Source organism: Euwallacea fornicatus, chromosome 9, assembly GCF_040115645.1.
Source record: "Euwallacea fornicatus isolate EFF26 chromosome 9, ASM4011564v1, whole genome shotgun sequence".
NCBI lineage: Eukaryota > Metazoa > Arthropoda > Insecta > Coleoptera > Curculionidae > Euwallacea > Euwallacea fornicatus.
In genome coordinates, this window is record NC_089549.1 from 955,179 (window position 1) to 980,879 (window position 25,701).

At 36.0% G+C, this 25,701-nt stretch overlaps 1 protein-coding gene across 7 annotated transcripts in view; it reads right to left on the reverse strand.

Annotated features, from left to right (window-relative positions):
* Positions 1-25,701, reverse strand: part of Atg16 (Autophagy-related 16) — a 167,835-nt gene that overhangs the window by 414 nt on the left and 141,720 nt on the right. For all 7 annotated transcript variants that reach the window (XM_066285731.1, XM_066285734.1, XM_066285730.1 and 4 more), the window contains 4 exons: positions 2,100-2,220; positions 1,300-1,479; positions 1,055-1,139; positions 643-789 (listed from right to left, as the gene is read on the reverse strand). In XM_066285731.1, the coding sequence (XP_066141828.1) occupies positions 643-789; positions 1,055-1,139; positions 1,300-1,479; positions 2,100-2,220 (533 nt within the window). The remainder of the gene's footprint in view (positions 1-642; positions 790-1,054; positions 1,140-1,299; positions 1,480-2,099; positions 2,221-25,701) is intronic.

The following is a 25,701-nucleotide window of genomic DNA, read 5'->3' on the forward strand; positions in this document are numbered from 1 at the left end:
GGTTCATTGATTCCAAAATGCGTAAGGTATGGGATGCTAAACTTTAACAAGTGCAATTGTCATCATTATGATTATGGATTGGTTATTTGGACCTTATTGGGTTGTTTTCGACATCCTGTTGGTTATTGTTTTCGATTTTCTTGATAGCACCGCAGTTTGAACAAACCTATACGCTTTCATCGTTTTGAAATAGTCGACAGATCACAAATTCTGTGACGAACGTCTACGTCACAGATCCAATATTTTGAGTATATTATAAAGGGTAAGTCAAAATTGAAGCCCGACCCATTTTATACAAAACCTATAGGGTATAGCAAACATACTTTTTTACCATATTAAATAAAAGGAGAATCTCTGAACATAAGAAAGTCTGTTTCAGGACAAAATTATACTTTTATAAATTTAAATTTCCAGAACATTTGTTTTATATTTGTTTCGAAACCATATTCTTGCTATACTAAACCAGTTTCCTGGAAAATAGGTATGGGATGAAGTTTAATGACTCTGTACATATGAATTTCCATTTGAATATCTCAATAACTCTAGCAGCGCATGCATTCAAAATTTAAGGAAATGTGAAACTACTACTCTACAGGGTGTTCTATGACGAGGAAAATCTTTCAAGAGATGGTTCATACTCACCCGTGCTCTTTGAGGACTGATTCTACTTTTCCCGAAGACACGACCCAGATAAATACACTACCCTCCGAAGAACCTACGGCTGCATACTGCCCATCTGGACTAAACGTTGCTCTTGACCAGTCACATCCAACCTTGAATCCTTCATCACTAGAAATATAGATAAATGATTATTATGAAATGCATGTATATGTAACATCGATACTAATAAACATCAGATAAAGACATTTGCCTTTTTTTACACTTATTTTTCATGTATAATATGTTCCTGAGGTTTGGCGTAATCCTCTCGACTCACTCTGTACATTGTTTTAAGTAAAAGAATATTATCGCTAAATGACATAGTACTAAATGCTAATGCTAAAAGTACGATCAGCTAAGTTAAGGCTTTTCCCAAACATCGATTTTTGCTTACCTAAATGATTTTACTACTTGATTCATCCTTAGATCGATGAGCTTTAGAGTATCGTCTCTTACACATGCCAACAAGTATTTTGTTCCTGCAATGAAAACAAATGTAATGTCCAGAAAATGGATATTTTCTTTGTCAAGCTAATTTCAATAGACACCAAGAATCTAATCAATACCGAGGATTCGATATTTTTATGAATATTAGCTTGCAATTAAAGTTGACACCTAGTTGAATGCAAGTTTATTTACCTCTCGCCAAATCGAGCGATGTAACTTTTCCATTTAAAACGATGTTATTGGCACTGCCCTCTGATCTACAATCCCAAAAGCGTATACTTTTATCGAAATGACCACTGATGATTGTTGATCCGGCATTGTCTACTGTGACTAGATCATTGCAACTGGAACCGGCAAATTTGGTTTCTATACCTGCAAAGAGATGATAAAAATCAGTGAATCGCACTATATAACATGACGAGTATGAATGTTTTTTTTTTGCAAAACGCATGTGAATATAAATCGCTCCCTTTGAAAACTAACGAAATTTTGTAAAAAACTATGTTGCATGCAGTCCAAGATTGAGCGAGCGGTGGTTGAACCTATACGAATATAATACTGGTAGTCGAAAATCGACGTTCGCCAAAATAACAAGATATATTAGAAATTTTGCCGACTAGAACCATAATAGTAGTGAACAGTATATGTACTTAGCTTGAATATTTATTGTCCAATTACGAATCTCGTTAACCTTGAAGATGTGACCTTCACATTCATAGCATAACGAGATATAGTTAAATCGTGAACAAGATATAGGTAGGATATAACGTTTTGACGACAATACTATTTTTCGAATTTTTACAAATATATTGCCAGTTGTTCCTTCGTGAGCTGTAGGGATCCATGCTAATTCATACAATAAATGTGCCAAAAATCTTTGCTTAGGCCTCGTGCTCTGTTATAATTATAAAACTTTCCATAAGTTATCGAATATTTAAAAAACGTATACATTTTGTCACTTTTAACATAAATATGTTAAAAGGAAAACTTACATGCTCTACTTCGCAAATCCCATATTTTCAACGTTCTGTCATGGCTTCCTGTTACTACTTTGGATGCATCCCCTAGAAATTTAGCGGCCAGGACTTTTCCGGAGTGACCAGTCAACGTGTGCTAGAACGGGAAAGTAACAATGTAGGAAAGACTGGTCAAGATATGTATGTTTCGTGGTATAATAAACACATTTTCTTTAATCAGACCTGGAAAATTGAAGTTAATCAAGTCAAGAAGTTAATGGAGTAATAAAATGTTTAACTTTAGGTTAGATTTCAAATTCTTGTTTTTTCCATTTTTTAGCATATAAATAAACAATGATTGCTCTAATTTTTAAAATTTTATTTTAACATCTTATTCAAACGTCCCAAGACAAAGTCTCACGAAATTAGGTGCTTCCATAGACGGCCATGACCATAATTTGCTATATGTATTATAATATCTATTTTTGGAGTGGCAAATTTACAGAAACTTTAATACCGTTACCGCCCTCGTGCGGAAAAGTGTCTAGGGAATAACACATCTAGTGTTTCTCATAAGAGTTAATTGAAGATCGAGCGCCAACGGTGCTGTTTGAGTGAGTTAAGCAAACACATGCCTAGTTATAGTTAATTGTAAAACTGGTGCTCTTGAACGACCGCAAAGGTAATGTCAACCAATCAGTTTTTAGTCTATTAGGGCAGCTCGATTCCTATATCACATGCGGCTTCATTACACTTAAGTCAACTTCGAGGACAGTTAGGAATTATACCTTTAATTGCGAGAAGTTGTTTATGATCTAAAACTATTACGAAAAATCTGTTAAGCAAAATTGACTCCTTAGACTGCTTACTCAAAATAGTAATTTTATTCATATTTGTGTAAATGAACAAGAAATTGCAAAGAATTTAGGATAATTGAAATATGAAAAAAATCTAAAATGGTCTCTTGACTTTTAAGGTTCTCACTGCTTATGACAAAAATTTTTCAAAAAATAAACGTATATAAAAATAGCATGTTAAACGTAACACCAAACGATAGTTAACGGTAAGGTGATGGCATTAATGGTTTCTTATCGAACTTGCCCCGTCGAAAAGTTTTTTTGAGACGCGAGGTATCAAAATTTCAATATATTTTTTGGAAATTATTATCGATGGATCCTTGAAGAACCTTTGAAGAACCCGAGCTGCTTCTCTAGCATTTCTATTAAAACTCTCATAAATCAAACGAACGTCTGAACGTGGTGAATTGGCAAAACGGATAAGCACCGTAATATTTCAAAAATTAAAGCCGACAAAACTTTTTGAAAGTGACGCACTGACATCTTTATTTAGTTTTACTATTTTAGCACATATATTATTTTGCCATAAAATCGTATGTAATCTAAACAGTTTTGCAACGTATTTTACGTGTAAAAATCTGTAATATCTCGAAAATCATGGTAGATGAGAACAAAGTATAAACGTCCGAATGTTTCTAAATTGTTATTATAAAATGTAAAAAAATCACAATCTCCACGACAGCTATTTCCCACGAAGAGTGGTCTCGTAAATGACAAATGTGGAAGTTTATGGAAGGCAGTTCAGGCGTTTAGTAAAATAATTACGTTAATTGCTAATAATAATTCATAAATATGTTTGGAAAGCTGTAAATGTGGGAATAAGTTAAACTGTTTTATTTAACATATTAAGTTTATTACCATTTAGGTACTGACAAGTTCTCATTCAAATATGTATGTACAATAATTTTCTGAGCAATACGAGATTGGAATGTAAGGTAAGTACGAGGATAGTCCCAGAAGTACCGGATATGCCACATAGGTGGCGATTTTTTTGTTAAAAATTGGTCTACATTACAAAGACCCAACCTTAAAAAGCTCTTATCTAAAGTTCGAGGATTCTGAGGTAGACTTTAATGAACGCTTTTAGAATTTTATATAAATTTATTGCGGCGTTTGACCGAAGAAATTAGCAAAAAGCGACCGCATTTGGCGAAAAAGAAAGTCATGTTTTATCAGGACAAAATACCGGTTCAAACTTCCGTCACCGCGATGGCGGAAATCAATCAACTTGACTTCGAACTTTCTCCTTGGTCACCCTATTCGTCAGATTTAGCCCCTTCAGATTTAAGAAAGAATGTAATATTTTTCGATATTTTTGTTGTTTCAAGTGTTAAATCGGGCATTTGTGAGACTATCCTCGTACAAGGTGATTGTAATCAAAAATTGTAAATTGTTCTCATGTTCTATTGACACTTTAGGTGCAGTATTCAACCCTGTGTGTTAGATTTAGGAAACGCTGAAGTTTTCGGTTAGTTCAGATTAGGTTGTTAATAATAAAAAGGTACCGAAATCTATTAGCTATTGACACCTACAAAATTTTGTTTAATTATCTCCAGTGGTTTGGCAATTCTTAATAAATTTTGATTTTTAAAATAAAACTTTAACACTCCGCATCTCCGTTGATGTTGTTATTTCGCGAAAACGCCAAAGGGAAAAAAAAACATTTTTTGACGCCCTTTTCGTTGGCGAAAGGATAACTCCAACTTTGGAATCACCTCGTATACACTTTGTAATTAGTTTATCGCACAGGAATAATCGACACATTTCCGTTGCGTAACTCCCAAATGAACATTATGAAACCTTAAACCTTATTAGTTGATCAATGCAAATAAGTTACTTATTCTTGAAATGTAATTGATTGGAATGTAACCTATCCAAAATGATTTACTTCTTTATACGATGTATTGGCATAATGGTTTTGGTACGTTAACTGTACGTTTATTTTTTCCGAAATTGCCACGACTTATGCTAATGCGGATCGTGCGGGTCACTTATTGAATACGCCATGCCATGATGGCCGCCGGTTGCTCTAAAAATTTCGTTGTACACAACCGCATTGTCTCTCGATCGCCGATGTAAACACCGGCTAATCGTCGTGAATTGTCAATTAGAAATTCCAATAACTTCATGTCTTCTGTGCTGGCAATAAGAAGGGTAAAGTTGACAGTGTGACACGTAATCGAAATGGCGACAAGTTGGAGCAGAAGCCGTCGCAACACGGCGAGGGTTTAATCATCACCTCGAATTCTGCAGGTGCACCGCACTGTGCTTCTACATTTCCACATACAGCGACCCCCTAAAACATTCGGACACTTGCACTTACAATGATCTTTTGTGCACAGTAATGATAAAAATAAACAATTAGAAAGCGCCATTTTGGTATCTGTTTCATATTAGTTTTTGCTTACTAACAGTGCAAAAATATACAGTATTGAATAAAAGTATATAGGCAAATATCACCATTGATATAATAAACGCCAACGCAAATATATTAATTGAGTTTTTATATATTTTTTTAATTATGTTTTTTGCACCCTAACACCTTGTATGGTAACAATTATTATTTATTACGGTCTGGCATCTTCTTGGCATAAATTCGAAAAGTTTGTCGACGATAGTGTTAGCAATATTTTGCCATAATTTTTTTCATTGTGTCCAAAGTTCATCCTAATTACTATAGTTCTTGGCTCTAATTAATATGTTAACATGTTCCCGCACATTCTCTATAGGATTCAAATCAGGGGACTGCGATGGCCAGCCTAGATTCCGTCGATCGACATTTTTGGAATGTCTAGATTTAATAAAGAAATGTTAGTGCCCTCCAACAGTAAATGTAGTTAAAATAAAAACATTTCCATGAAACACAGTAATTTTCAATTAAATCAACAATTAATTTAGTTATTTAATACGACTTAAAATATTTTATTTGTTCTACAGCTCAAAGAGCTCACACAGAGGCGTCTATTTATGAAAAAAAAGTTTGTATTGAGGTTCCTCATCACCCTTCAAAGTTTGTCGGTGTGTTTTTGGGACACTCTGTATAATAAACCTATACTGAAAATCCACACGTTGTGAAACTATTAATGATTTTTGAAAAATTCATACTTCTTAACAAGATCTTTTCGCGTATTGAATAGGGCTAGGTAAGGAAAGCCCAATGTAGCCCCACTGGATGTCTTCTTGTGGGATTGTCTGAAAGGAATTGTTTATCAAAACCGTCGAATTAATTTAGAAGACACGAAAGATCACATTCGAAAGGCTTGCCGTAGTCACGCCCGATATGATACGAAAAGCTTGTACTAGCGAACTACTTCGACGATTTGAAGCATGTTTAGAATCTCAAGGAGGACAATTTGAACGTGTTCTGTTAACTACCACTTTCTTAATGTGATAATAAATGTTGATTTTCTATCTAGGTCCTATTTCTTCTGTGAAATCAGATTTTTTTGAATACTAAACTGAAACGCACCTCACTCACTCTTGAGCTTGCTTACTTCGCATGCTATATCGAATGTACCTAGATGCCGACAAAGACGCTCAAATAAGCAAAAGTATATAAAATGTGCAATTTAAAAAATTTCGAAATTTGTTCGTCATAACTTAATCCGTCATCCTGTATATTTGATTATCATTTCAGTTTGCATACCCAACACAACACTACACGTTTCTATTAAAACCTATTTTTAAATTCCGACAGGGTTGTGAGATATTTGCGGTAAACCCTATAGTGGGACACTCGTTCACAGAATGTTTCAGAATTTCACGACACTACCTGAAAGATGTATTCTCTAGTACAAAGTAATGAATGAAGTTCGTATAAGCATGTGTCCAATCTCGATCAGTAGCGGAGTTATTGGGTGAGAAAAGAAAAAATTGAGTTGTTATTATAATGTACTTGATCTACTGTAAAGAAAGCATTCATATATTACATACGTATTAGGTAATAGGTGCTGTTTAGTACGAGATCAGTCGTGTACAACAGTTGTCTCCAATTACTACACACGGTAGTATATTTTCTGAGGTCTAGGTCCATGAAATCCTTTAACAAAATTCGTTGGTACGCCACTGGTGAAATTTGATTTTTTTGTTGATTCACAATTCTTGGCGACGGTTAACATTACGAGAAGCTGTTTTCAATTTGCATATAGCCTGGAATGCGCTTAATCAGCAAACTATTGAAAAATGTTGGAACAATCTCTCTTGTATCAATGATCAAGATGAAGATGTTGCGTAATTAGGGAACAGTTGCGATCCAATGCTGATATTCTTGTCAGTGCGTCATTGGATGCTGTTGATTTATTAAAAATAGTGAATCTCAATATTGTTTGCGCTCCAGCCGATATTAATTGATGGAACCAAGATAAGCACACGAATGATGTTAATAGGAAGGAAGATATGGACAGGGAGGACGTTCTTATTGAAGTTAGAAGTGTTGCGACCGTCGCGCAAGCTGTACAAATTTTCGACCAAGTGTTAGATGGGGCCGAGAGGAAAAAAGTATCCTACATGGATGTTGTACTCCTTCGTAAATTACGGACGCAGGCATTGGAAGATAATGTTAAGCGCCAATTTACGCGGACTAAAATTGCAAATTATTTCCCTTCAAATTAAAAAAACATTTATCACCCTTAGAATATTTGTTCGATGGTCGAATGCTGTTCAGTTTCCTCATCAGCTCATTACTTTATAAACCGAATCAAATCTACGGATCCCAGCGATACAGGGTAGTTAAATTATAAAAATGATGCCGTTGACCAAGTTTATGACGAAAAATAATTCTACTTGGTAAATATTTTTCTCAAATATCTCATAAACTCCTAAAGTATGTAGCGTCATTGAACAGGTTTCTGAAATGAGTTTTACAAACGGCAACTCTTTTCTAATAGTTTACGAAACCTTTTAACTTGCCTCGTTTCGAAAATATAAATACTGAACGCACTTGGAAACCCCCCAATCCAAGAATCTCTTATAATCCCAGTGCTAATTCGCAACACTCACATCTCAAGGCAATTCCATTCGTGTGATCTTAAAATTAACTTTTGTTCTGTCCGCTTAGTTGAGTAATGTAGTAACTAATCGAAAGAAAAAGTCTGATGAATACCAAAGTTCTGTTCGAAGGATTCAATGGAAATTAGCCTGAAGTTATACTTGACAGCAAATTTATAATTTCCTTCTAAATTACTAATTAAAATAAAATTTCTTCCTGAACTCTCGTTACGACCTGTATAGGCAGACACTAAGATTCTGATGTAATACCTTTAATATTCACATGGCACTCTCTCACAAGCTGCAATTAGCTCAAGATAAACCTATATCACGGTGAGAAATAAAGAAGAGCGGCTCCCTGATTCCATTACACGCCATGCCGATATCTTTGCTTTAATAGATTTAAATTCATGTAATCAAGGTAAATCCGATAGAAAAAAACCGTACTGGTTCGTCTTCTGGAAGGACACGTCTCCTCATCAGGCCGTGGTAGATATAGCCTTAGTTCATTTTGTTCCATTAGTGTGTAATTTGATCCATTAAAGGTAGGTACGTGGTGATGTTTATACAGAGTGTTCTCCCTTGAAGTATGACGAAAAATTTATCTGTTTGGGGATATGCTAATGTTTCAAGCAACTATAGCATCTACATGTATACCTCAATATATATTGCGTAACATAGAAAAGAGAACACCCCGTAAAAAATGGGTTTATTTAAATATTTTTTGGTATGCATATTTGAGTTGAGCGAGTTTGAGAGGGGTCGAATTTGTGGGTCTACGAGAGGGTGGTCGGTCATTTAGGGATATCACCACTAGATGGAACCGTGGCATAAACACTATAGCGCCATGGTTCCAAGAAGAGCAAATAGGCAGGAGGAGAGATACTGGACGATCTCAAAGACCTACAAAAGCCCAGACCGCCGCCTTCGAACTATGACCCTAAGATATGGGTTCGTCGCATCGAGGGCGCTGGCTGATCAATGATGCGCTGAGCATGGAAGGCCCAATGGGATTAGAACCATTTATTGTTAGATAGGAAGTTTTGGATTGATTTCCCACCGTTCCCATCTTGTGTTACTCCGCATCGTAAATCATCGTCAAAATCGACTGCAGTGGTGCAGAGAGCAGACGCATTAGAATCTCGAATGGGATGATATCATGTTTAGTGCCGACTCCAGATTCTGGTTGAGTATGCACAATGATCGATTAAGACTAAGAAGAAGACGGGGTGAAAGACGAAATCCTCAGTTTACAATACAGAGGCAAGTCCACAAGACTATTGGGGTAATGGTTTGGGGTGCTATTGCGTACGGTAGCAGGTCACCTTTACTTTTCATTAGAGGCAGTATGAGAGCACAATAATACTTCCAAATCGTCCTGAAACCTCATCTGGTGTCTTATTTGAAAACTCCTGTTAATCCGGTTTTTCAGCAAGACAATGCACGACCACATGTGGCCAACTCGCACACCAGACCTCTCACCGATTAAACCTGTATGGGATACTGTTGGTAGAAGGTCGCATGGTTCACCCCATCCCACACAACCCCTAACGGCGCTATGCACGCTGGCCAGTTAGCCTGGAATGATATCTCTCGAGCAGACATCAATCACCTCATTAGATCCATGCCTGGACGTGTACAGGAATGTATGAGACACCGCGGAGAGGTGAAAAATAATTAATTTTATTGAGGTTTTAACAATTGAATTTGTTGAATTTTTTCATGAAGCATTTGTTTCAACGCAAGAAACATGCGTACCAAAAATTATTTAAATAAAACCATTTGTACGGGGTGTTCTCTTTCGTAAGTCACGCAGCACATTTCAGTCCACGTCACAACAGAATCAATTGCTTATACGGTGTGAATAAAAAGTATCAACTGAGTAAAAGGCAGAGTCGGTAAAATTGTGTGATGTTAAAGAGGCAAAAGCGTCTTTAAGAGCTATAAAACGACAATTTGCTCCAATCGATGAGATTTTACAAAAAAAACCTCATAAATACTCACTTTTTTCTATGGTATTGTTATGGCAGGCAGCGGGTGCAGGTAAAAACAGAAAAAAAGAGTCTATCGTGGCGCTTGCTCGGCGTGTGATTTATTGCTTCTTTTTATGCATGTCGTATAATCTGGAGTGTTTATTTATGTTAATGTTTGCAAGTTCCTAAGAAAGTTATGGAATCTTGTCATAAGATTTTAGCTATATAAGGAAACCGTTGTTGACCCTGGAGTCTCGTGCCTTTAAAGTTTATGCAATCACTCGGGCGTGAGAACTTCCCTCTCCCTCTTCTATCTGTGTCCTATCACATCCTAATTTTTAAATTGAAAAAATACATTGTCGACATTACGTTGCGAAACTTTCAAAATGGGGCAAGGGATGAAGTATACAAACCCGTGAAAAATCATGAAAAATTGTACTGTAACTTTAAGAATTTGAAATCAGAAATTGCGTCCGTACGTTCCTCATCCCTCACACGTTCTAGGTCTATGAAGTATAAAACATGAATAACTACCATCAGCCAAATCAATGTCAATTAATGTTAATGCCATTTTTAAATGGATGGATGCGAAATTCGCTACCTATTCTTTAGATTGGAATATGCACCCGATAGTTATGTACTTCTATAACTGTCAAAATATGACGTTTTGTGTAGCAATGTCGGACCAAAACAACTATCTATCATTTTTTTACGTTGTCCGTAGCATCTTGCCCTAAGTGGCAGTAGTGTGCGAAACAGGCACTTCTTTATTTTGCACCTTTCCCTCCTCCACTTATTCTACACGGTTTTTTGAGTACACGGAGATGTCATCAAATTTTAATTTCCCCCGCGTAGTTATTTAAAGTTTCAATGCGAATAAATAGACTAATTAACACCGTTTAGAAATCCCCATTTCCCGCTCCTACTTCGGGTGTTACAATCTGTATCAGTATTTAAATCTGCCTGACCATCAACAATAATTAATGTAATTAGTAGTCCCACCTGTATGTTAGCACGAAGACAATCAAATTCGAATCATGGGACAGCCCGAAGCCTTGTGTACTGTGAAGTGCCCTTATCAGAACTCATACGGGACGCAAAATAAGTATTGCGACCCACGCAACATTCCCCACTGAAAGCTAATCAGCTAATAGGAACTCTTGTTTTTAATTAGCATTTATAATCGGAACATTCTGAGAATTTGTAGAGGTGTAAAGTCATTACCAACATTAGCATATAACACTCGAAAGTTGTTTTTTTTTGTTCTTGAATCAGTGGAATAGAGGACAGAAGAGTTCCATCCAATTTACTCTAGAAAATCCCTGGTTCAATATCGAACTTTTTTGCTTATGCTAAATGCTAATCTTATGGTGTAAGCCTATAAAAATTATCGAGAAGTTGCACGAAAATTTGTTTTTTTTTTTTTAAATACTGTCTGAACAATTAATTAACTTTGGTGCCTAATTTTTCGCAAAAAATATAAATATAAATTAATGGAATTTAAAATAAATAGAAAACGTCAAAACAAAATGGAGCATTTTTAAAAAATCATAAATATAAAATAAAATATAAAAAAGTTAACAAATGCACAAAATTGAAGCAAACTATTTTATGGTGGGGTGGTAAAATTGAAGACACATGTTTGGGACTGAGCGGGTAAATTCTGACAATTTCTCGAATTATACTGTTAATCCCTTACCCTCGTTTTATTTTTAAATAATCCTAAACCTCTCATCATCGTCATCAACCATTTGTTATGTAGCAAATCCAGCCTAAATTTTGATATTATTTACAAATTCACAAACTTTTTTTCACTTTAAAAAACTTTACCCTGTAGGTATTTTGACACTGATCAATAAAACGTTACTGATCAGCGTCCTCCAGATGCTTACCGATGGACAGCGGACAATCGTTGGCACTTCCCGAGAAATTATCTGGGATAATTACAGGAATGCGTCAAAATGACCAATAATTTTTTCACCAAAGCATTTCATTTTTAATAAAATTTCTCTTCAGGTTTAAAATCTTAAAAACTGATTAAAATTGGGTATCTTACCGGCTTTAGAAGTTATCAGGAAAATGTCAACATCCTTTTTTTACGTTTGCAATGTGTTATTACGTAGATCGTTTAAGCGACATTCTAACCGAGCTGAAAAACTGACTGTGTTAAGAAAACTTTTAGTAAAATGATACCTACGATATTTCCATCATAACATTACTGAACACATTCATTGTCGACATACCTTATGTACCTACATAAGTAATGACACTACACTGGTGTAGCAAGACCAGTCTTAGAGGCGATATTGAATAGAGTGATGCAAGGTGGACTAAATCATGTGTTTCCTCTTCTCTTTTAAACTGAAGGATAATATATTGGATCTTTTGCGGCTTACTTATCTAGCTCGCCATTGGTTCTAAATCAGGGAATCTGCCTTATTCTCACGCTTTGCCTCTCGCGGGCTTTGCGTTTTTCCGGCCTGATTTGTATCTCACTTTTGGCCTATTACGTGCCCATATTTTCTGAAAGGAAACCTCGTACATCTCGTATCAGAATTTCATCAGACATTGATCTAGGCTGCTTACTAGGTGATGTAATATGTAGAAATATTACTGGAATTCACACCTGGATTATAGAAAATACCAGATTCACAAGTTAACTTACTTGTCTACAATCGTAAACATATCATGCCTGCGGCTAAAACGGCATAAGAGTGATAGAGTTTCATGTGGAGCCCCTATGAATTTTTCCAAATGCCGATAGAATCATGACATGAGTCAGCTGAAGACTATGGGAGTTGCGAATTGTTCGGTGAAATTTCAGGAAAATTAGTCGAGGAGAAAGAGACAAAGGGAAGGAGGTGCCCGCAGAAGAGTGTACAAACACACCGAAGAGACACAACTGTAGTGGAAGGAACACTACAATTGTGTCTTATAAAATAATAAAATTATGAAGACACGTCAACAAAGGGGAGAAAAGTGGAGAATAAATTGAAACTGTGACTGATGTAGAGGAAAGTTTTGAATGCAGTTTTATTTGATTAATTTCCTCAAAATTCAAAGAGGCTACAATTTAGATTGACATTATAACCACGTGAAGATCTAATATAGATGTAGATATAGATAAAGCATTAAGCACTCATTATTCGTTGTGAATATTGCTTGTGGCGCTTTCAAGTACTTCCTATTTCTATTCGTTGTTCCGATTCTACTTTCCTCTCCAAAGTGATCAGTGTCCCTATTAACAACGAGTTTCCTTGTCGACTTTTTTTCTTTGCACGTGCTAGAAGGAAAACACTAAATAATATCGAAAATTTTAACTTTGAACGCCCTGTTTGTTATGAACGAAGAGTCCACGGACATATGTATCAGTGAACAGCTGCAAGGAGCCGTTCGCCGAGTGGTGATTTTCGCTTTCACTTTTCCCGCGATATTTTCGCATTTTGAGCCGACTCCTGTATCGGAGATTTTCCCATTTAGCTGCAGGGCGGCGACACTTTAATTAAAAATAAAGAGAATCCATGCACGGCTGTCGATGTCCGCATGTTTTCTCAGTCGCGAAAATCGTTATTCATCCTTATCTCTCCCATTGTACGGATCCTTGTAAGGTACATTTCTTTCTCTATTGTCAAGAGCGAAATAAATTTTGAGGAACGGGATTTACGGCATGCAGACGTAATCCAAGTAAGTCGTAATACCATTTCCTACCGGAGTGGTGTTCTTCCTTATTATATCGCATGTGTAAAGTACATACGAGGTGATTAATATACTGTGAAGGAACAACGCCAAAAGAAAGATTTTTAAAAGGCTTATAGGACGTGTAATAATAACTTATTATACAGGGCGTTTCGGAATTTCACAGCACTATTGAGGTATGTAGTTACTAGTATAAAATAAAGAAAACGTTCCGACAAGCACGTGTTCAGCAGCGGAATTACAGGGTGTTAAAACTTCAGAAATAGTTAGGTTTTTGGTTTGTTGTGACTTAACCCCTGTAGATGGAACGTTCAGATTTTATATGTGCTTTAGGTAACGGGTGCTGCTCAATAGGAGAGTGGATTACTTCTAACTATCGAACTGGGTGGTGCGTTTCTGAGTTCTTTGTCCATAAAATTCTTTAGAAAAATTCACTCCTCGGCCACTAGTGAACTTTAGTTAAATAATTCAATCTATTAGATAAATTCTATTTCGCTTGATTTTTGGTCGAATTCTATTCACTTTCCTCATAAATTAAATCAAATTAATGGGTTTTCGCATGTTTTTTTTTTTCGTTTCAGAATTCGACGACTACTTGAATATTTTCCCGCAAATTCGTAAAAACTGAACGGAAAATTACCCTTTCTACTACTGGGCGGAAGCTTTACAATCCTCACCTTCCGTTTGATTCTGCACTCTATGATCTCTTAAAGAAATTTCTTAAAGGAGATAAATCGCAGTAAGTCGCAGGTCCTGATTCATAAAGAATCGACTTTCTTGCGCTACGAATTTTTGAGAAAAATATTTCAGAAGTCGAAGCGCTAAAAAGTGATGAAACATTGTGCTACGTCGAATTTCCAGCACTTTAGGGTGTTTCTAGAGTGAAATATTTGTATCTCGAATTTTGCGCTGCGTTTAACGTTGTGTGTGACGTTAAATGAAAATTTCACTGCCAACGTATGATTCGCACTTCGTGGCACTTAGAAATGAACGGTGTCAACTTTTTTATCATTAATAATATGCCAGTAAACCATGGAAAGATCTACTTATAGAGCAAAATGATTAGCTACCCGCGGCATTTGCCTTTATAATTGCTCAATTTCATTTCGTTTTTCGCAGCATTAGACGTAGATGAGTGAAGTTCACCCCGAAGACATCATACGCAATAATGTATGCTAATATAATTGCTTTATAGACGACTACTATTCTATTCAAGTTCTTTGATCTTAAAGGTGGATGGCAGGCAATAAGCTGCACCGTCTATAATCTACGGCATTTAAGCTATTTCGGCCAATTAACTTTATTTACATGTTGTTTTTTCTGACAACTACATAATGGACTTGTCAAAGATAATTCACCTCCTGGACGTTGCCTCGTCTCTCTGCTATATAAGTAATGAAGTATACGTTTGTTCTGACAGATGACCAATACATTTCGATGAAGGGAAATAGTAAAAATCAGTTGTTGCTTCGGCTTTTTTTTATGTTGCTAGTGATTTATGACCTTCGAAGCCTTATCGGGTATGGGTATCTCTTTAATCACGGGGATATAGTCAGCCCTATACTGCTGTTTACCGAACCAACCTGCTTGACAATTTAATTTCTCTGCATGCATCCTGTAAACACTGATTGCTATTTCAGCTGAAGAAAAGATTTACTAGGAAAATCATTAAGAGATTAATAGTACACTGTATAGTGAACCTATTGGTGGACATCTAACGAATAGCCAGCTTGAGTACTTAGGATCCTACAGTGTTGATCAAATTCGAGCAACATCGCTGGGATCTCGAAACTGGTGAGAAGTACAAGGTTCTGGCGAATATGAGCAATTTTGTCTGCATTGAAACGATGATTTGGGATTTTTGTTTTGTCTAAATTGTTTTTGCTTATGATTATTATTATATTCGAATAATATATTCCCAGTTCTCTAAAATTGTAGGTATCTACGTAATTTGTGGAAATTTGTTTTTTTTTTTTATAGGGATATAATGATGTTTCCATATATCATCTTCCAGAAAACTTTAACTTTTAAAGATCGCCATCTATCATCAAATGATTAATGAATGTTTTTTTTTAGATTCGAATCTCTCTAGAATTTCACAAATTACCTAAATTTTTCTTTGTCTAGCTCATTTATTTCGGGTCAGTTCAGGTTTCTCATAATTGAGCCACGCCGTTAGGATCTTGAAAGCAAAAATGGATACAGGATTGGTTAAACGGAGGCAAATTTATTCTTTGTGGTGAATTACGTTTCGCTACAAAATCTGATGGATTCCTTAAGTTTCCGAAAACATAAAAAAACTAAACTACGATGGAGCTTTGATGACTCTAGGTTAAGCGATATTTGAAAATGAATCTTACCTCATTATAGCCACTTCCTTCTTATCCTCTATAAAACAAAGTATATAAAAAAATCCAACGTCTTACTCTGAGTAATCATAATTAACTCTTTTTTTATACGGACATGAAATTTTTCCGTATCAATTTAGATTCTTCTTGTAATTCCGAGACCGATAGTATATGATAAATTATCTTTTTACGATATTTTAACAGCAGTAAAACAGTTTTTCTGCACATTAATTTTGATGATGACTTGTATATTACACAAAACTAATAACTATTAAAATAAACTACCTACGTTTGACTTAAATACGTTACCTAATCTCTTAATGTAATTATTACAGAATTAAAAACTCAATTAGACGCTAAGAGATGCAATATTAAAAACAATGAAACAATCTTCCAACTCAACAAATACCGGCATTCTCTGACATAAATTTCGTACCTTTCTCCCATTCCTCTTTTAATTTGCATAAAAACGATTGTGCCAAATCATCATGATATAAAAGCAAATATAAACATAAAAAAGTGTTTGTTTTTTTTTATTTAATAGAATTTTCAACTTTTTGCATCCTGAGTTCGAACCTCAGAAATCCGATTTTCGCCCAGAATTTAGTGAATTGTAACTTTCCCACAGAGTTATCGGGGGCCGATACTGGTGCACTTTGCGATCAGAGGATGAAGCGGCGAAAATTGCTTCTAAACCTCCAAAATGTCCGAGTGAGTTCATGCTTAAGTATCGTCGAAATACCTGATTTCAAACAAAAGAGTAATCTCCATGATACAGTGATACATGAACACAGATATTCCTACAATTGATATAGGGCTATTAGAAAATCGTGTGCTTAGTGGCCGCCTCCGATATCTTTGCATCTATAATATAATATGTCAAGGATCAGGCTTCAGGTGAATAAAGTACTACGGAAGACAACATTACATCACTTGCTTACAAGAGGAAAGCGCAGATATTTATAATTTTGTATTAGGTCACGTACATCACGTACCAATCATTTTTTTCCGCTAGCAGGTTAAAAATACTCCATTACTTGATATCTTAAATGACTGTTAAGTACGTTCCCTCCCCTTTCTTTCTAAGACAACTGAAAAATAAGTTAATAGTGACATATATATATATATATATATATATAGTTCGTTATTTACCTAGCGAGGTAATCAACAACAATCAACAATCAACCAACAATAACATCGTCGTCATCGTTGGTTGTTATGGTTGCAATGGAAAAGGAAGCTGAACGAAACGTCACCGCCCATGTTATGATTCAAGACACCTTGTCCTTTTGGTTCTCGAATTTAATTTGTGTTTAATTTAGGAATGTTTATGGCAATTTTGTGAAATATGATTGAATCTAGTAATGGATCCTATTGCATGTACGTCGCGGTTGTGAAACGCGAATGACGTTCACGTCTTTATACTTGACGATCGAGTTATAATTGTATGTATACTTGAGAACTTTTATGTATAAAATAGTATTAAATATTAGTTACTTCGATGATCCTAGCTTATGAGCGCAAATACTTGGGGTAATTTATTTTAAAAGAATTATTTTTAAATAATAATTTCCTTCTCTGGATAATATGTCGTTCTACCCGTTCAACCTCCAATCGAGAAACGCTCTAGTACAGCACGCGGTAGCTCTGCGTGATGGTTACCATATACCAAATTTTAAATCGAATTGTATCCATAGTTACTTTACAATGATTCTCTATTTCTGCAGCTGCTATGTTCGAGAATGACATCATTTTGAGAATACAAGACGGGGCTTCCTCATCCCCCAATCACGAGTCTCACCGCAATATTTCCCGGTATAATAATTTAATTCATTATATACAGCTGAAATGGGTCGAGGCCAAATTCCAACGATAAGCCCAACCTATTTACAAAATGCACATGGTAAAAAAAAAATTTCAAAGCATTTTTGTGCACGAATTTTTTTATGCACCCGTTACATTGCTTAGAATAGACTCAGCATTCTGCACGTCCCCAATGAAACAGTATACTATAAAAGAACTTGGCTTAAAAATAGGAGGTTCGCATGTCAGCTGTGCCAAAGACAATGCAATGCGATATTCCTGGTTCTTTACGTTAGTAGTTCTGCAAGTAGTACTGTGGTGCTATATTACCGGCAATCTTTGATCGCGGCGGATCCCGTTACACGTTTATAGTTCTCCACCGACACACGAATTTAAATTCCGAATATGTCTGTTACATATTTATTTACGACATACAAGGGTATCACTTTTTGCACATTTTTAGGAAATTTACGCAGAACTTATGAATTTATTAAAATAAGCATTTTTCTATCGATTAAACCAGTCACTGGTGGAAAAAAGTATATTCGAATTATTTGTATAAAAAAATAACTAGTTACTTGCCTTGTGATTGCAGTTACTGTTACGCATTATGACAGTAATAGAACTGTATCGTATTGAGGCAGCAGTCCATGTTTAACTAAGGCGCTTTTTAGTCGCGATAATATACAGGGTGTACGATTGACAACTTTGCACCCGGCTTATTTTGAATTACGATCAAAACGTTCGAAAATGCTGCGACACATCGACTCTGTTTTCGAAGGGGGCACGTTGCAGCGTTAAATGCAAATTCACCAAAGCAACCCCCTTCGTGGGGGTACTATTCGTCGAGGGATATCTCACTCGAAACGATTTTGAATTGTGATTGTCAGCATGTAATTTTCTTTACTAAGTTTAAGTTTCACACTTTTAGCGTGGTTACAATAATACGACATCAGGAAAGTGAAAAAATTGCTAAATGGAAATTCAAAAACAAGCAGTTTCGTAGTCACTCTACTTGTTGGAACTGACTATTGTGTCGTCTTGTTTTTGGTAGGTGTTGCAACTGATAACAACAGAAAGTTGGAGATGTTGGAAAAAAACTTAAATAATTTCTTGCACGCATAAACCCTCTATAGAACACGGGTAGATAGGAACAAATCTCGACCACACACATTTCCATTTTGCCTGGAATCGATAGGGCACGCAATTTCCACTCTATGCTAAACAAGGCCACGACGACTTATACGTCGTTATCTAAGACCTAGCTGCGAAATTATGAAATGTTACGTATGTTGTGCGTGATTATCGAAACCCAACCAAAAACGTAAATCCTGCACAAATCAATAATATCGACTTACACAACCGGCGTATAGGTACTCTGTCAAGGGCGATAAATCATTCGTGCCTGCAAATGTTAAACCGAGGCCGAAGGTTTGACCAATCGAAAAGTCGACGTTTAGATGTTTTTCGGGCACTTCCGGGTCATACGTCAGGAGAATTTGACGTTTACATGCCCGGTCGATACAGAGAGTCCTGTAATATCCACCGACGAGCGAACAGACTGCGCGGAATTTAAAAATGTTCAGGTTACATGATTTCATTGTTTCCTGGGTTGTTTCTGGTCAGCGAGCGAAATTATGCACGCGTTTTTGCACATGTCAAAGGCTGCCAGCGATAGCTTACTGGGTAGTGCAAAAGATGCGATGGCCCTAGCAATCGGACCTTCATTTTTCAATTGTCACAACGATCAGTGTGTTAAGTCAGCGTAAAGTTGCCGAAAATACCGCATCAAGGCTGTTTCCGACGCACTAAGGGTGCTTCTTTTGGCACGAAGGTGATACTGATAAACATAAGGTTTTTTAAATTAAAATTTTGTTAAACTCAAGTTGCACTAAATCGATGTTTTTCGAAATCGGGCATTTGTGGCATAGTCGTCTCCAAACAATACTGGAGGCCAAAAGTAAATTGACAATTACTTTGTTCAAATTTTACTAAGTAAGAGAAACAATCACTCTATTATTTTTCTTTTAATGATATAATCGTTGACTCTAGATGAATAATGTTCATAAATTAAACAAATGTTTTATAAAAAAATATATGTAATATTAAAATATAAATTATTACGTGAACAAAAATAAATTCACAATTCTTTTAAATAACAAAGAAACAAACTTAAAACTAAATACACTATTTTCCTTAATCAATACAATATCAATCAATCAAATATACCTTCTGGTCCTTCTTATTTCTAATATTCTCTTTGGCATCGACACAATTAGCTTGTTAATTAAAGCTTCCCTTATTTTCGTCCATATTTGCACTAAATTTTCTATTGAATTTAGATCCGGCGATGTCCATTTAATAACATAAATTGTTCCTCTTGTTAGCCAATTCTTCACGAACTTCGAAACATATTTAGGGTCATTGTCATGCTGAAAGTAATTCCTAAGAGGCATAACCTCATCTGAAGAAGGTAGCATCACACTTTCTAATATGTCTTGATACACGAACCTATCCATATTGCCTTCTATTCGATGAAGCGGTCCGACACCATATCCAGGAAAACATCCCCAGATCATTACTGATCCTCCGCAATGCTTGATCGTCGGGATGGTATGTTTTGGATGGCATCTTTTGTCAAGACGTCTCACATATCTTTTTTCATCTGAATTGATCAAATTAAATTTTAAGTCATCACTAATAATGACCTTCTTGCAATCGCCAACACTCCAAGCTCCCTATTCTCGTACATATTAAGACGGGCCTTCACATATTTTTTACTGAGCAAAGGTTTCTTAGCAAGTTTTGCAGCTTTGAGGTTACTATTCCGTGGATGAGAATTTTTTAAATAATTCATGAAACAGTAGCTATCAACAATAAATATCTTCTAGCAATATTGGTTTGGCGAATATCTTTTTCATAGTCAGCAATAACTCTGGATTTTATTTGACTTTATAAAGCAACTCCTGAAGGCGTTTTATTAAATTAGGTACACATAAAATCGATTCGCTGTTAAAAGCACAGCAATTGAAAATAATCAGTTTTTAAACCAGTAGTTAATACATTGTCAATTTAGTTTTGGCCACCAGTGTATTTAGCAATGTCCTAGAGAATTGTAAGAGCTGAAACAAACAAGGAAGAAATTCGCTTTCGAAGCCACCGTGCGATGGACCATTTGAATTTTAAAATTTTAACAAGCGTTATAATTAAACGGTTTCTGCAATTGGTATCAGATCATATTGAAGCATCTAAACTTTAGAAATGTCAGCTCTGTGGGGAAGTGAATTTAGACACCAACAGTATATGAATAAAGTTTCAGTCACTTGTTACTGGTGGTTTCAGAACGTCCGGTTATCAGTTCCGAAGATCTAAGCTACCGCTTGGCAGGCCAAACGGATTCTCTTGGCGACATCATCGACGTTGCAAGCTGCTTTCAAGGCAAATAATCGATCAAGAATTTAGTTGACGGTTGCATACAAGTCTCGCAATTTCAAACAAATGCATTATTCATTCGGAGGAAAGAGAAGAATGAAGAAGAAAGGAACAGTGTCCGTTGTGCTGTCCCGCCAGGCCAGATGATATGAAAGCCGGTGCACACAGAGACATTCAAATAGAGATGACCAGGTAGTGGGTAAAAATTAACAATTCAGTTAATTCTGTTAAATTTTGCACATGCTGACATTCCATCGATACTCGAGTTTTTGGCCACCTGATGCAATTTTACGCCACTTATTATTATAGAATAAACTACCATTTTTTTTAAATTTTTGGCCTCTCTTCAACGTCGAAAATTGTCAAACGAACGCCGTATGGGCCCTGTTTCTGTCAGTTCTTAATCTGAACAACTGAAATTAATCTCAGAATTAGAAAAAACGAACGTGAACATAATATGATAATAACAATAAGAAAGCAAAAATACAGTACTATGCTAAGAACGGACAACACAATGACATGGTTCTATAAATGGAAAGTCAACATTAATAGCAGGCGGTCACCCAACTGAACCGAAAACCCACGTGAAACACTTGGGAGTGCCAATCGACAAAAAATTGAAATTTATTAAACACTCTCGAAACTAAGAATAGAGATTACGACGCGGACAAATCTTCTTCGATCCCTGATGTATAAAGGCAAAAGAATCGGTACAAAAACGGCCGGAAAAATATACACATTTATCGGCAGACCATTGTTAGACTACAGACCCATACTGGAGGTAGAAGCGGCAGGAAAAATTAAACAATACATACAAATAACGCAACAGATTGCATTGATAGGTATTGCAAAGATTACTCATCCAAACAGTTGCTACGCGAACGCACACATGTGACATAAATAATTGCGACAAAGTTTATACAAAATCGAACTGCATCCGTCACAGCTGGATCATTCTGAACCCTCCGTGTCTTGTAAAACACGGAGGATTCAGGTTAGTTCGGGTTAGTTCACATATAAGGCAATCCAGCATCCTCGTCGTTTCAACCGCTCTACCGGAACATTTCCAAATGCTATATTTGTTTGATTTTCTTTTCTTCGCATTTTATCAAAGTTTACTCATGAATATATGCAATTGGTTTTGTCACAAAGGTGGAAAGATCAAATGGCAAATCTATCCGACGTAACAATTTTTATTTATATACAGTGTGTCGCAAGTTCGTTCTACATGCATGAGGATCTCGGTTGCTATAAGACAATCGGAGTCGATTAAATCGGCAAAGATTATAGAACTTTGCGAGAAACTCATATCTGAACTGGAAATTGCTTTTGATTTTGACGCCCTCTAAATGAATTGGAAAAAGTAAAGCACTTATATTAATGGAAGCCTCTGTGTATAAATTGCGGTTGTCTAAATCTCGGGTGAAATACCTGAACCATCAATATCGAGTACTCGTCCACCACACATTGATTAATACTCAAGGAAGTAATATAATGACACCAAGTTAATTTATTATGCAATCCCGACAAATATCTAGCGGCATTTTTGCTTAATTGCCGGTTTCATTTTCCTGAAATATTCTCGATTAGTCTCCGATATACCGGCTCTGCTCGCTCCCGAGGCCATTAAAATACGCATTGTTCTGTTAGAAACTCGATTCATTAGGAATTCAATCGCAGATATTCCTTACATATTTCCGTAAGTAAATGAATAGAATCCGGTTAAGCTAATATTGGTACTCAAAATTATTCTATAGCGCTCTATGAGATCATAACAAACTTCGGTCAAACATAACAAACCTCATCAACCTAGTTACAATCAAACTATTCATCAAAATGACTGTGACAATTTTTAGATTTCAACGATTGTGTCCGATTGACACTTCCTCGGACACCCATCAGACTATTTATGATTTTACTCTTATATCAATATTTTTTTGACATTATCAATCTTGTGGCACTCATACACGCGAATCCAAAAAACGAGGCGTTAGAAAATAAAATTATTCCACTATCTATATAATATACAAGGAGTTTCATAAATATACTGACAAACTTTTAAGGAATGTAAAGTTCATAAAAACACACATTAAGATCGAATAAAGTTAGGTCCGGAATCGCTTCGTTTACAAGATATACTGTTCGATTTGTTAATTTTTTATATATTTTTAAATGTTCCAAAAAAGCTTCGGGATAAGGACATGAAATTAAGGACGGGCTTTGCCGGGATAAATGTAAATGGCAGAATATTTAAACCTACAGCAGTGGCGTCCGTGCGGCCATTCAATGTTTCTGTATGTGTAAATGGCAGATGTCAGAGTTTAACAGAACCATACTTTGGAATAAGAGTGTTATTTTGCGGTGAAATATGTTTTACACATGTTTGTCTTCATGTCCTCTAGTTCTACTAAAAAAAAATTAAATTAATTTCTCTTGAAGAATTTATAAAAAAATCGCAGCTGTAAACCTACACCGGTTTTTTGGTAGGCACACGAATGGGAAGTTAGTTTTTATCTTGAGAACAGCTACTTCAGCAACTAAATACTAAGAGGCCTTTTGCATTAAGAATTGGCGGATTCATATTTAAAAAGTCAGTGGCATGTGGTTTTTTTTAATTAAAAACGTCCGAATGAATGGTTGCACGGACGTCACTGGTGCAGGTGGAAATATTCCGCCTTGCACGTTTATCTCGCCCTAACGCGACCCGAACTTCGTGCCTTTACCACGAACCGTTTTTGAAATATTTAAAAAATAAAAAAAAGTAAAAAACTAAGCACCGTATCTTGGAAACGAAGCGATTTCAAACGTAACTTTACCCGATCTAAATATGCATTTGTTTTTATCAACTTTACATTACTTGAAAGTTTGTCGGTATGTGTATGAAACACCCTGTATAGTATACAATCCTCCCTACTGATCTACTTCGACACATCTTCCGCCGTCATGATGACAGTTAAATAGCAAAGCAACAAATGTTAAATGGACACTTTGTATGTTCATAATTTACATTAATCAGACTCAACAGGCGGTGTCTATTACTTTTAGATTGTTCATGCAGTCCTAATAACGTAGTCCATAGTGACTTGTTGCTTTGTATACAGTCAAGCTGTAGAACGTTCATTGAAATAATTTTCTTGAAAATTTTCTTCGCATTTGTTGGCTAGTCCAATTCCGTTACTTAGACAAAAGCATTTAACAAAGGCGCTGCATCCATTGTCGAACCGGGTATGGCAGTAATATTTGCTAAAACACCATAGATTCTTTCAACTAAGGTGCTTTTTAAATAGACATATGGTCAACAGAATAGTGACGTCTTTCTATGACCTGTAAGTGGCCAATAAGTCGCCAGTGCCGAGTCATTTAATTTGTGTACCAATTGATTAACGCGATTCATATCGCGACTACCCATTGAAAACTTTCACTTAAGCTGAGGGCTTCATATGCGCAATTTTTGCTTGAACTCTTTATGTCGAGTGACTCGTGTAGGACGAAGTTGCGGTATTCCGGTAGGTGTTCGTTTCCCAAAATACGTATTTGTATTATTTTTTTATTTTCTTTTGGAACGTTCCCATAGACATACAGGGCGCGTTCACAAATTGATTCCCCACAAAAACGGTTTTATTTAAATAATTTTTGGCACGCATGTTGGTATATGGGAACAGAAAAAGGCAGCCAAGCGACTCATCACAAAAAAGACTTGGTTGGTAAAAATGGTGCCTGACCCTGATTAAAAGTTCAAATGAACGTTTCTGTTTATTTTACCGAATCCCATTAACCCATTAAATAATAATCAATTTGAATAATAAACGGGAAAATTTCGAGATGTATGCGTTTCCGACTACGCCACTTCGTTTCAGAAGAAATGCTTAAACTTTACCATTTGCGCTTTTCTTCTAACTAAGCGAGTATGATGCGAAAATGGCGATTTTCGAAACCATTTTCAGTATCCTCCCAAACGGCATTACGTAAGTATTTACAGGCTAAAACCATTAAGACCTGATAAAAGGAAGCAATATGCAGCCTCCCTTTGCAAATACAATTGAGAAAGAAATGCACGTCTAGCTAACAAATTACAGAGGCGAAGTGCAAAGACTCACACCATAAATACCAGAATATACTACCACGAATTTGCATAATAGATTACTTGGCCTAATGATAATACACTCGATTACTGGCCGCGCAAAAATATATGCGCACGTTGTTCGTACCATGCGAGCAGGCGTTATGTTAATGCCGTTGGCGATCAGGAAGTACTAGAATGGTACCATATGGCATAGATTGCTTGTAAAAAAGTTTAACAACGTAATTTAAATAAAGACTATTTTGTATGATGATTGAACTTGAAGCCGATGTGTCGAAAAGGTGGTACTTATATTCATTGTATACTCGAACCTGCTCACCATGTGGAAACCTCAGCAACTTCCATGAAATTAAAATTACCAATCGTGGCCCTCGCTAAAGAAGGTTATTAATGATTACTAGTGCAACTGACTACATGCTGTTACACGTTATAATTAGACATATGACGGAGGAACAATTACAG